The sequence below is a fragment of the Genypterus blacodes genome, unplaced genomic scaffold (assembly GCF_046128005.1).
Source record: "Genypterus blacodes isolate CSIRO-AG114 ecotype Tasmania unplaced genomic scaffold, CSIRO-AGI_Gbla_v1 ptg000119l_1, whole genome shotgun sequence".
NCBI classification, from domain to species: Eukaryota; Metazoa; Chordata; class Actinopteri; order Ophidiiformes; family Ophidiidae; genus Genypterus; species Genypterus blacodes.
Window position 1 is genome coordinate 232,764 of NW_027466922.1, and position 13,110 is coordinate 245,873.

General features: G+C 50.6%; 1 protein-coding gene across 5 annotated transcripts in view; it reads left to right on the plus strand.

The window, feature by feature from the left end:
* The first annotated feature begins 1,186 nt into the window (after positions 1 to 1,186).
* The window catches only part of rxraa (retinoid X receptor, alpha a), an 85,543-nt gene continuing 73,619 nt past the window's right edge, over positions 1,187 to 13,110 (plus strand). For 4 of the 5 annotated variants that reach the window (XM_076162038.1, XM_076162040.1, XM_076162037.1 and 1 more), the window contains exons 1-2: positions 1,187 to 1,576; positions 4,273 to 4,299. In XM_076162038.1, the coding sequence (XP_076018153.1) occupies positions 1,549 to 1,576; positions 4,273 to 4,299 (55 nt within the window). In that variant the 5' untranslated portion in view covers positions 1,187 to 1,548. The remainder of the gene's footprint in view (positions 1,577 to 4,272; positions 4,300 to 13,110) is intronic. The other variant, XM_076162041.1, reaches the window with a different exon arrangement.

Sequence of the window (13,110 nt, forward strand, 5' to 3'; positions counted from 1 at the left end):
CCTCGGACCGGCGTCTCACGCTCACGCAGTGTGTGTACGACTCGGCGGAGCTCGGAGCTCGGAGGTGGACGTGTGATGGATGTTGTTTTGATGAGGCATAAATCGTCACGCTCAGAAGAGAGATGGCAGCCAGAACAATGATGGAGAAATGATCTAAATCTAACATCAATGCCATGTGAGTTATGCAGATTGGATGCGCCTGGCTGCTCGGGGGGGCGGAGGGGGGCGATGTGTGTGAATCGGCCCCCCCAAACTTTTATGCGTCTGCAATAAATTAATTGATTTTTTGGTGCTGCGTTGACAGCTGGCGGTATGGATACAGTTAGCATTAGCAGATCCAGAAAGAGTGGCTTTGTAATGAGGAGAGATATTGATGTTGCTGCCGTGCGATTCTCTCCGATTGAATTCACATTTCACACGCTCCTCTGAACTGTTCACCTTTTGTGAAGGAGGTTGTGTGTTTCTGCCTGCATCTCATTGTCAATGTGTTTGTTTGTTTGTTCGTTTGGAACGCCTGAACCTGTTTATGAAGCGGAGCAGGGAAGATGTCTCATTTTCTCATGATTGGTCAACATCAGGCAACATATTGTGCAACATTTTGTTCAGTATAAATATATTAAAATAACTAATAAAAATAGCTATTCATATTGACAATGAATAATACATTTAAATACCAATAAGTCCATTTTTTTATTTGATTAATGTAAAATATTGCAGAAGTGCTGCTGTCTGCATGGACGGAGGTATGGGAGCCACCGTATCTAGCATCTCCTTATCTCCCATCTCACACGGTGCTTGTGTCATTAGCAGCCCTTTAAAGCAGATAAGGGTGATTGTTTTGGAGTAATGGATCAGCGCAGTTGTTCCATCTTCACACCGGGCCAGCAGCCATGTGACCAGGTTACAATAACAGCAGATAAGCGGCGGAGGAGCCGGTAGCCGCTCCGCACCGCTCATTCAGGAAACAATCACCGTCAAAGCGAGCGCACCTAAACTCTTTGCACACTTTGTGATGACACGCGTTGATCGATTGTGCGTTTTTGGTCGCATAAAGTGAATTAGAGGCGATAATAATGAGGCTGGTGGCGTCGCTGCAGCTCGGGGCGCGTCAGTGCGAGTCCCCCCCTGCGCGGTCCCTTTGCAGTGCAGATCCAGTAGTTGGAGTTGTTGTACACACACACACACACACACACACTCAATCCAGTAGAGAGAGAGAGAGAGAGAGAGTGTGTGTGAGAGAGAAAGGGAGAGAGAGAGAGAGAGAGAGGGGAGAAGTGTGTGCACAGCAGCGGAGTGAGCAAACAGAAGTAGAAACATCAGGTTTATCTCCGAGTCTATCAGCCGTCAGCAGACTTAGTGTCACTTTTACCGCTTCGACTCGAGTCCCGCCTGGCTGAAGCGGATCTGAACCCAGCAGCAGCACCAGTACCAGCAGAACCACCAGCAGCAGCAGGAGCGGCGGCGGCAGCGGCAGCAGCGCCCTGGTCTGGCCGACACAAACTCCCCCGAACGCGGTCGTGTCAGCGGGCATGAGCTAACCGAGCAGACATGGAAACCAAACCGTTCTTGTCATTGGGTGAGTTTGTTTGTTCTAATGTCGCTTTTTTTTGCGTTGCGCATTGGACTGGATCGCGTCCTCTCGTGCGGGTGTGTATGTGTGTGTTTTTGACAGCGCGTGCAGCCGAGTTGCCCCCAAAAAACGCATCAACACGTTGAAGAAAAACGCGCAGACGCTTTTTTAATCACGCCGCGGCGCTTTTAAGCGTTAATCGTTGTTATCGTTCACCTTAACTGTCCACGTTTCTACTGTTGCTACGCGACTTTCTTGACGTGTCGCGTTGACACGCTGTGACATCTCAATCGCGACGTTTCGCTCGTGCGCCCGCAATCAAAACGTACAACTTTCCAAACGCATTTCGCTTCAAACTAAACGTCGCTTTGTTTTTCTTGCGTTTTCAGGGGAAAAGCGCAGAAACCAGACGGCCGCGGTCGTTGAAAGTGTGAACGCGGCGCAGCTTCAAAGACGCAGTTTAGGTTTCAACTTGAACGCAGGAGTTTTGTTCCGCTTCGCTGCGCGGATTAAAGCAAAATTACACGCAAGAAATCTTCGATGGCGACGCGATAAACAAAGCTGATGTTGTTTTAGAAACAAACACACGCAAAGATCCACTCGTGTGTGTGACTCTGTGTGTCCTGCAGCGAAACGAGCTTCCGTTTGACTTTGAGTTATGATCTGTAAATGAGTTCAACCAGTAAAGCGTCAGGGAGAAAGTTTGGATGTACATGAAGAGTTTCAGCATCAGTCTCTGCTTTGTACTAAGTAGTTAAACTTGTTAAGTCAGTTTAACCTGAGAGATAAAGACTTCACTTACTATCAGCTGAGGTGGAATCTTCCTCCTAAGCTCCTACAGAGGTTTGTCTTTTAATCGTCATGTAGAGTCAAAGCGTGTTTAGTGAGAGTGGAGTGGAGCATGAAGCTTCTCGTCTGTGGCAGATTGTGGGTTTCAGCCAAGTTTCGCCATATTTTTGGGGGATTTTCACTTCTATTTCTGTAGAAAGGGAGAGTTTAGGAGGAAAGAGGAGTGAAAGTACTTTAAAACGGAAACAGACAAGAACAATCGCCTTCATTTGACTCCTTAAATCTCCTAGTTTGGACATTTCCAGCCTCCAGGTCAGCGAGGTCAACCTAATTTTCTAGTGAGTGTTGAGGATTTAAAGGCAAATAAAGATGGATCATTTTTGCTATCCACTTATGACACACACACACACACACACACACACACTCGCACACACACAGGCGGGCTGCAGTGTAAATCATTAATGCTGAGCCCTCCTGTGAGCTCGTAGCAGAGAGCAGACCTTGTCCCCTGTAGCAGAGACACAGCACAGAGCTGCAGGCCGGCCTTGTTATTGTGTCTGCAGCCCTTTCATCAGGGCGTCGTGTTACACCTTCACACACATCATCGGCCGCCTGCACACACACGCACCCGGCCGGGAGAGAGTCACTGGGAGTTGTGAGACGCCGGCCCTCCCCGCTTTCTTCTGTTACAGCCTCGCTCGTTGCTCGCTCGCCGGCCGCCGTCGCCGCAGCGCTCCCTTCATGTGGCTCCGCAGAAATCTGTTAACCTACCGCCATTACAGCGAGCGGACAGGCTGTTATTACAGGTGCGGCGTGTTGTGTGTCCTTATTGAAAGTGATCGGCGTGTCAGTCACCCTGAATGTTCTCCGGGCTGAGGTATCCCATGAACACGCCGGCTAGACAAAACACCCGGCGCTCTGACAGGCCAGCGCTCCCCCGTAGCGCCTGTGGCCAGCGTGCGGGTATAAGCGAGGGGAAGTCTTCGTCGTTCAGATCTCCTCTTCCCTTCCCGGGCCTCATGCTGGATCAGCAGCTCGCTCCTTGTTTGTCGCTCTTTAAACCTCCATTCACACAAACTTTCTCCATCAAAGCTCTGATTGTTAATTGCCCCCCCCTCCCCTCCCCGCCCCTCCTCTTCTTCAAGGACACCACTATCTGCTAGAAGCCCTTGAATGTATTGATTAGTCGCTCACTCTGTGTAATTATCCGTCGCGGCGCATTAGCAATTCTGACGCGCAACTGTTTGGAATGACAGCGAGTACATTTCACAGTTATAGATGGTTTGTTGGCTGCGGTGACGACATCCCCCTCGGCGCTGCGTGTGTGTGAGAGTGTGTGTTCTGTAGGTAGGCCTTACTCAGACGTGTCCCGTGTGACTTTAAAGCTCTAAGGACGGCGGGGGCGATGACATTGACAGGAAGAACGCGTCGTGTAAAGCAAATCATGACCGCCGAGCCAAACAAACAAACTTAACAGCAAACAGTTGAACTCCAGTGACGTCGCCCCATCGTTCAGGATAAGTTACTTAAAAGTTATGTGGTGTTTAGTTAGCGGTTAACCCTGCGTGCCGACTGAACCAACACGGCAGCAGAGTGACACTCAGAGGTGCCGCATGTCTACAGATTACAAACTCAACTCCAATAAGAAACGAAAATGTGACTTCAATGTGTTTTGTTGCTGTGAGTCGACCTCAGACGCAGGTTTCAATAAATATCCGTGTTTAAGTCTTTATTGTCTGCAATCGCTGTGAAGAAGATTGTTGGATTGCCTTGCATCATAATGAATGTTTAGCTCCCGGTTGTTCTCACTCTCTCTCTCTCTCTCTCCCTCCCTCTCTCTCCCTCTCTCTCTCCTTTTCCTCGCTTTACCGTCTGGCTGTAACGGGTGTTGTTGTTGTTGTTCTTGATTGCAGCGGTCCGCAGATCTCAGACACCCCACTGTACGTATACAGCACCCCAACACACACACACATACACACACACACACACACTCACCATGCTCCTTTCTCAAATCATGGTCTCTGTCTTTAAAAAGCTTGTGTGTGTGTGTGTGTGTGTGTGTGTGTGTGTGTGTGTGTGTGTGTGTGTGTGTGTGTGTGTGTGTGTGTGTGTGTGTGTGTGTGTGTGTGTGTGTGTGTGTGTGTGTGTGTGTGTCAGAGAGAGAGACACACACACACGCAGGGCTACATTCCATCTCTGGCTGTAGCTTAGGAACAAAGGTAAAAGTGGGAGAGGGTGTGTGTGTGTCTGTGTGGAGGTGTGTGTGTGTGTGTGGTGGGAGTGGGCTGGTGGAAGTGCGCTGCCAAAAGCATTTGGCCAAGTTTGTCTTTTATGGCCGTCCAGTTTTGTGTTCCTGATGTGATGCTGTCGCTCCTTTGAGTCGAGGCTGCAGCTGTCATTTTTATGGGAGGAGTTTTATAGAGAGACTTAATGGCTTAAAGTGACAGCTCTCTCTCTCTCTCTCTCTCTCTCTCTCTCTCTGCCTCTCTCTCTCCCTCTCCCCCCCCCCCCCCCCCCTCACGCCGCCAAGGTTTACACTTCAAACTCGGCCAAGAGAAATCAGATTTATGCTCCAATTATAAACGCGTCAAAGAAGTGATTCTACATGATTGCCTTTTAAGTGTGAAAGCAGCCTTTTGTAGAACGTCTCTGCCGGTGTGATTTAATGACCTCGTGACGACAAAGAAGAAGAAGTAGAAGAAGAAGAAGTAGTTGCCCTGATGGCTGCAGATAAAAAAGCGCTTGCACGTCTCCGTCACGTGTTGTGGCACACGCTGTTTACCTTCTAAACATAGCAGGAATCGGAGGCGGCTGCTTCCAGGACGCCGCGGCGCCCCCCGCGACTCCGAGCGCTTGTTAATTATTCACGTTTCTGGCGTTCGCAGGAGGTCTTTATTGATAAGGCCCGCGCTGAACTCTGCTCCTCAAACCTTGACCTCTGCCCCCCGTACGCTCGATCATTTCAGGAATTTGCCTTTGGCGTTAAACGTGCGGTTTGAAGCTTTTGGAAGACTGTCGTGTCTGTTCTCCCCTTCTTTCCCTCCTTTTTCCATACGTGAGGCCACAGCCTTCCCTCCCTCCTTCCCTTCTGTCCTTTGAAGACCGTTCCCTTCCTTTATGTGTTCTTCTATTAATCTTCCTCTACAACACACTCTTGGCTTTAAGTTGATCTGCGTTCGTAGTTCGGGAATTCTACCACCAAGGCCACAAACTCTTCTTTCTCTGACCTCACGCACACAAATGACTCACGCTCCCCTCCTCTCACTGCGGTTAACACGGCGTGACTTCTCTCCTCTCGACTCTGGGCTTAATCGCATTCTGCCTTTTAATCGCCAGTGAGGACAAATACCCTGAGTATTGAGTGCATGTAAACACAGAGAGCGGCGCTGTTAGGCTGAGGGTTTTTTTTTTTTACTGCAGGTCCTCAGAGCGTCTAAGTGTCCTTTTCTGTGGGCCGGCAGTATGCAGGGTGCGTACCGCCTCTCTTTTGAAGTGGAAACGTGGGCTCTGTGGGGATTTGACTAGATCACACTCATAATTCGCACTGAGAGGAAGGTCGGTTTGCCCTCTCGCACCTAGAAACTCTCTCTCTCTGCATAAGTGAAGGAGAGAGTAAGGGGGAGAGAGGGAGAGAGGGAGAGAGACAGGGGGTTGAGGCGGATAGAATCCGTGCGATGAAGGAGGGAAAGAAAGGAATTGGGAAGGAAGTAAAGCAGGCAGGCAGAGAGAGAGAGAGAGTTGGATTGAAACCTCAGCGAGCCTCTGCAGCTCCTTCAGTCCTGCCCCCGCTCTCTCTCCCCCACAGGCGTCAAAGTCGGCGTGTTTTTAATAATAAAAACAACTGTCAGCTCCCGCTCCGCCGTCGCTCTAACCCGTGGAACAGCACGGGCGCTGTTTGCGTGTGATATATGTTGTAATTAAGCGGCGGCCCGTGCGCTTTGATGGGTATTCACTGGAGAGGGATGAGGAATTGAGTGCAGTTCAGATATCTTCGTCTCCTCCAGTGTGTCGTTACGCTTCCGTATACCCGCACATTTCTCCACGCTAATTATAATCGGCCCCAATGAGAAGCGGAGATGAAAACAAACACATCATCCTTTATTCTGTCTCCACCAATCAGTGAGAGCGACGCAGCTGGATGATGAAAACAATGAACGCTTTAGTTTTCTGCGTCCGGCCGATAAGTCACAGAAGTGAGATTAGATTACAGCGGATTATTGCTTTATGTGTTGCAATGAAACGTATTTGTTACGCCCCCGCTTGCGAAATCACCAGAGTGTAGCCAGATCCCTAAAGTTGTGTTGAGTTTGTGGCGCGTTTGATGTTTTTTCGGCGCCCTTCAGAGAGCAAAACAAGGACGTCCAACTGTGAGCGCCTGTTTACCGAGCCGCACATGCAGGTGGATGCACGGAGGTACACACACACACACACGCACACACACACACACACACATACACACACACACACACACACACACACACACACACACACACACACACACACACACACACACACACACACACACACACACACACACAGATCGCCCCGCAAGCATTCTGGCTTGTGTACATGTAAACACTCCCCCCACCCCCCCCACCCCCAGAGCAGAAATAGAGCGGGGCAATAAAGAGCAGCGAGCCAGCGTGCGAGCCTGCAGGCCACAGAGGCGTGTGTGTGTGTGTGTGTGCACCCTCACAGGTCGGTTCTTTGTGTGGTCGGCGGGGCTGAGAGAAAGGTGTCCCAGTGCCCCCAGTCCCCCCCCACTGCCGCCGCCGCCTCTGTTACGGCGGACTGTCACCTCACCAGATGCCAGGCACTTCATCTGTAGGGGCGGGGCTCCTGTTCCCCCGTCATGTTCTGCATGTAGGAGAGGCTCATGCATGCCATCATGAACCGTATATATATGATGGCACGTCAGCTGTAATATCTGCACGTCTTTGTTATTTGATCTGAGTACTTTATACCGACTGCGTGAGCGTGGGGGCGACTGCTCTTTCACCACGCTCCCTAACTGAGACTGAAGGAGTGCAGTTCTGTAGTGATGCACCAATGATGGCACTGCGTTTGGGTAGACACGCCCCCTTGTTATCGTGACACGTCTACGATCTCTTTGGGCGAAAAGAAGGCACGTTTTTTAACCCACTTCCTCGCCAGTCGCCACGGGGCGGCTGCAGAATGTTTCTGTCATTAGCTCAGTCAGCTGCAGGCAGGAGCCCATAGGTACTTCAGTCAATCGCTGCTTCTTCCTGCAATTTCGTAATCTCACGTGGCCAAACTGTAATTTGGATGTGGATTTGATTAATTGGGGCATTTGTAAGTGATAAATGGAGCACATGTGCTGTGTTCAGACCCTCTAAAGTGGTTCTGAGTGAGTCTGCCCGTGCACACACACATCCACCATTGTTGTATTGTAGATGGGATCTAATTCCCTCTTATTTACAGAACATTACCATGCCGATTTGCCCTCATTACACCAAAATACACCAAACGTTGGCGCGTGTGAGTGTGTGTGTGTGTGTGTTGTTTTCCTTGCAGCCTGCCGGTGGATGTGAGCGCTGAAGTGCTGGTGCTGTTATTTCGGGCACCGTTCTCTGCATTGACACTGACTCGACTCCAGGGCCTCGGCTCCGCACAGAACTTTCTCAGTCCCATCACGAGTGTAAACCACGATGACCGACTGAAAAGAAATGACCTGTTGCGTAACGGCGGTATGAAGCCAGCGCCCTGTGGAGTCCACGCATGTGTGGGACGCTCACGCCGACGTTCCACACTGCAGCCCGAGCTTCTAACGCCTACATGAACACACTGGCTTCTCCTGCTGACTCATGAGGCGTCTGGTGTATTGATCTAACGTTTCTTTACATTATCAACAAGATTCCTGTGTTTCTGTGTAAGAACGCGCTGCAGCTCCGTGAGATCTAGAGGTCCAAACTCTCAGTACTTGGAGTCAGGAGTACTTGGGAGTACTCACCGCGGTCGCTTGGTCAGGTGGTATCGCTTGACTCTGACTCATTCATTATGATTGATCATTTTTAAAGCCCACCTGGTAACGGTTGCCGAGGCGAGGCCGCGCTCCGGAGCTGCGTCTCGTTAACGACGGCGGAGAACTTTGGCTAAAGCCGTTAATGCGTCTCGGCGAACTCGCTCGCTCGCTGCGCCCACCAGACGCAAATCAAAGCGGGAGCGAAGCCTGCGAACGATCCTTCAGTGTGAGAAACGCCAACATCTTTAATGAGACTTCACCAACGACTGCTACTCAACATTTGGAAATCATTGCTAAGCTTCCTGCAGCTATAATTCCCCCTTCTTACAAAAACAAACTTCTAAGCTCCATAAAAGTCGGTTTCACCTTAGGAGCTCTTTTACGGGCCGAGATGCTTTGCGGATGGCTTTTATTAGGAACGAACCTCATATTTACGGCGGAACGTTCTGAGGGAACGGCGTCGCTCTGAAGTCCCGTGAGAGTCTCAGACCGAACCGACCCTCTCTGTTCTTCTCCCCCCCGCGACTGAAAGAGTAAAGTGTTTGTGTTGGAGAAGAGTGGGATGAAGCCGCAGCCCCCTAATGTGCCGGTGTAACATCGCTGAAACAATAGGTCCTTTTTTTTCCTGGGGTTGGGGAAACAATTAGTGACCTCGTGGTGGCTTTGGAAACCGCCTGCTATTAGGAAACGAGCAAGGCACTTTCAGCCGCCGTTACCGCAGAACACGATATTAATGACAGGCTGTTATTACACTGCAGCGTGGAAACACTCAGCCTCTGTCCGTCTGTCCGTCCGTCCCGATCGGCTCGCCGCTTCTTTCAGTATCCTGAGGTTTCTTTCTTTGTTGCCGTTGTGGTGGAAAACGAGTGAAGCGCGTAAACTAAACGCCGGTGAAGGACGCTTTGTGTTCCATAAGACCACATAAGAGGTGGGATAGAGAGGGAATAGTTGATCGATCGCCACCTGGGTTTAATGTCCCCGTGCAGCCGAACGCAAAGAGAAAAAGCAAAGAAATGAGAAACTGAGAACTCAAAACGCACATTTTAGAATCAAAACTCCCAGACTCCAACTGATTTTTTACCAATTTTAATAATTACAACAAATACTGAAAGATTGCCTCATTTAAAACCCCAAACAGCCGTGTTTTGGCTTTATTTCTGTTAGATCCATGTTCCATCATCCGTCTGCCTCATTAAGTCACCATCAGGAGTTCTGGCGTCATCTCGTGATTCATCCTGTGTTCGATGCCTTCAGTTGGACCGCGGTTCAAACCCAAAGGGCGACACGAGTTTCCACCGGACACTGCGAGGGCAAGCGATGGTTTATTCGGTGTTTATTGTCGTGGAGCGTCGGCGAAACGGTCCATTAAATCAAGCAGGTAGAGATTAGAGTCTGAGATGGCAATTATGATAAGTAAAAGATCCATTACAGGAGGTTCTGGATTACTGATAGGATGCAGGACTCGAGGGAAGGGGGGGGGGCAGAGATGTAAGACCCCCCCCCCCTTTAGATCGAGGGCGCGAAGCCTCAAAGACCTGTATTCTAAATGATTGTGGCGATTCGGCGTGCGGGAGAGAGAATGGAGGAGAAAGTGATGAGATGGGAGATAGCAGAGTTCCTCTCAGGGTTTCTGTGCGCCTGCAGTGGAGGAGAACCAATGATTAACTGTTTGTTGACGCCTGCAGGTCTAGCGTGTACATACATCCGCCCAGACACACACACACACACACACACACACACACACACACACACACACACACACACACACACACACACACAGACACACCTGTATGCATGTGACCACAGAGACACACGCACACACTCACACACACACACACACACACATAGGAGTCTGCAGGGCTTTGTCACCTACGCTTAGACACCTTGCAGAGGCCGTCTGGTTTTAGGAATGTTCTCAGCAGCAGGAAGGTGTGTGTGTGTGCGTGTGTATATATGTGTGTGTGTGGGGCGGGGGTGTTAAGGAAAGAGGGGGAGAGGCCGTCTAGCTGGAAAAACAACACCGGTGACATGAAACCTTTTTTTTTTTTTTTGTAACCGTGCAAAACTTCACTGTAATCAACCGGAACGACGTGTTTGAAACCTCTCACTGCTCTCATACCTGCTCGCTCTGACCCAGCACACACATACACACACACACACACACACACACACACAGCCCGCCCCTTCGTTCAGGCTCATACAGTGAGACATTCAATCCGTTTTCGACTTCAAAACTTTTATAGCCCCATAAGGGAAATTTGGCTTGCAGACAGAGGGGAGGGGTGTGTGTGTGTGTGTGGGGGGGGGGGGGCAGTAAAGCCACATAATGGAGGCAAGCAACACAAAAACAACAAGACCACAGTGAAAATGTACGTTTACAAAAAGCAACAATGGAACACAGAGCTGCAGCCTGATTGGTCGTTCCATTGAACTCCGATTCATGGAGTCACAAACACCAACATGTGATCCAAGACGACACAAGACCGACATCAACGGCTCTCCTCCTCTCCTCCTCTCCTCCTCTCCTCCTCTCCTTATCTACAGACAAATGCTGCTTTGTGCTATCGAGGAAAAAGGTCTCACAGGGATGTTTGACATTACACACACACACACACACACACACACACACACACACACACACACACACACACATATGCAGCACTGACTGTCCTTGTCTATACTGTGTATACACTGATGGGAGAAGAGCCTTGAGCAACCAGGTTTACTAGGTACACACACACACACACACACACACACACACACACACACACACACACACACACACACAGGTAGGGAGGCGTGTTTGTAAATAAGTGCTGATGGCCCAAACGGCTCAAGTCCAAGTCCTCATCTCCCCTAAAGGATGGAGGGCAGAGGGGGAGAAGGTGGCAGATCAGTCGGGCCGAGTCTGAGTCAGAGCGCTGAGTCTGAGTCAGAGCGCTGAGGCAGCGTGCGTTTATCTAACTAAAGCACTTAATCCTGTGTGTAAATATCAGCGCTCTGCAAGTAAAACAGGACGCCTTATTAAACATTCTACCGTGTCTGAACGTAAACAAGAGTTCACTTCAAAGTTTAGGTTAAGAACCAGGAAGTCAGATAAGGGAGGAGCTCATGTAATGATGATGTCATCGAGTCTGGGCCCACATTTAAACGTTATCATGTTTAAAAGGTGAAGTAGATTGAGCTGCAAGATAAATGAAGAAACAACATGTGACTGAACAAACACACACAAGTACACACGCTAAACACACTCCCCTGTGTGTGTGTGTGTGTGTGTGTGTGTGTGGGCATGCCTGCACACACACCTGCACTCCTGCGTGATAGCTGATGGTTCTTCATGTGTGTGTGTTCTGAAGTGGAAGCAGCGAGGATGATCCATAAATGTGCAGCGACTTGTGTGTGTGTCTGGGAGAGGCAGGGTCAGGGGTTGAGGCTGGGTCACGCTCTGCGGGAGAGGAGCTGCTCGGCAGACGTGACAGCATGAGAGGAAGAGGAGGAGAGACTGATGGAAGGGGGAGAGCAGAAGGAAGGAAGTGTGTGTGTGTGTGTGTGTTTGTTTCTGTTGTCTTCCTGCTGCTGATCTGCTGCTGCTATTGTTAGCAACACGGCTAATTGTTAATTGATCCAAAACGTGATAAAACAAGACTGATAATTCTCTCTCTCTCTCTCTCTCTCTCTCTCTCTCTCTCTCTCTCCCCCTCTCTCTCTCTTTCACACACACACGCTGTGGGGAATGAGAGTGGATGTTTATTACAGGATCCTGCTGGATGCTCAGGTGCCCTGGGGTCTATTAAAGCCCCCCACTTAAGAGGCGCTATCAGGGAACGCCGCTGTAAAGGTGGGGGGGGGGGGGGGGGGGGGGGGTTGGTGCCAGGAGAGAGGGAGAGAGAGAGAGGGAGAGAGAGAGTCCTTGGAGCAGTGAGCAGCAGAGGGAAGGCATAAACACAGCGAGCACATCTGGATTGCCTCAGCAGAATATTTCTGCAACATCTGGAGAAATTCCCTGGAATTTAAGGGTCCCTCCTTTGATTTCACTCATTTCTTCCCCTTCTTTTTCACGTCTTCCTCCTGTTTTCCCCCCTCTTCAAAGTCTCCCTCCCTCTCTCTCTCTCTCTCTCTCTCCCCCTTTCTCCCTCCGATGTGGCGTCCTCTCAGACTTTACTCAGGGCCAGATTGGGCCCATGTGAGCGGCTCCCCTTCATGCCGGTCCAGGCTTATTAAGTGGCACAGAAGCGATGGGGGCCAAGACTGAGGCCAGACCTGAGCCGAACCCTCGTAAAGAAAGGAAACACAATCCTGCTACTAACCACAAACAATCTGCCTGTGCAAAGACGCGTCTGGTGCAGCATGAGAGACGACGTGTTTCTTGTCTACCTCCAGAGTTCTGATGCAGCTCTTTTTGAGGTGTGAGGCCGAGACGGGCCGGATCGTTGGACCCAGCCTGGGGGGGCGTTAGACGGGCTCGTAGCGAGGCCGCGCTCCTCTCTGATTAAGATTCAGGCGAGCTGGCAGCATCCTCCTGTCTCACCTGGGCCGGGCTCCTTCTGAGGCGCCCGCTGGCTGACGAGCAGGTAGCCGCTCTTTGTGAACGGCGAGGCGCGCGCAGGTACATGCTAATGCCGCCGCGGCTCCGTGATCAAAGGAGACGCACGGCCGCGCTTCCCTCTGATGGGCTCGCTGATGCCGGCGGGCCCCTCGAGAGCAACGGGCAGGCAAAGCCGGGCCGCGATCAGAGGGAGGCGAGGATGAGGAGGGGCTGAGGAGGAAG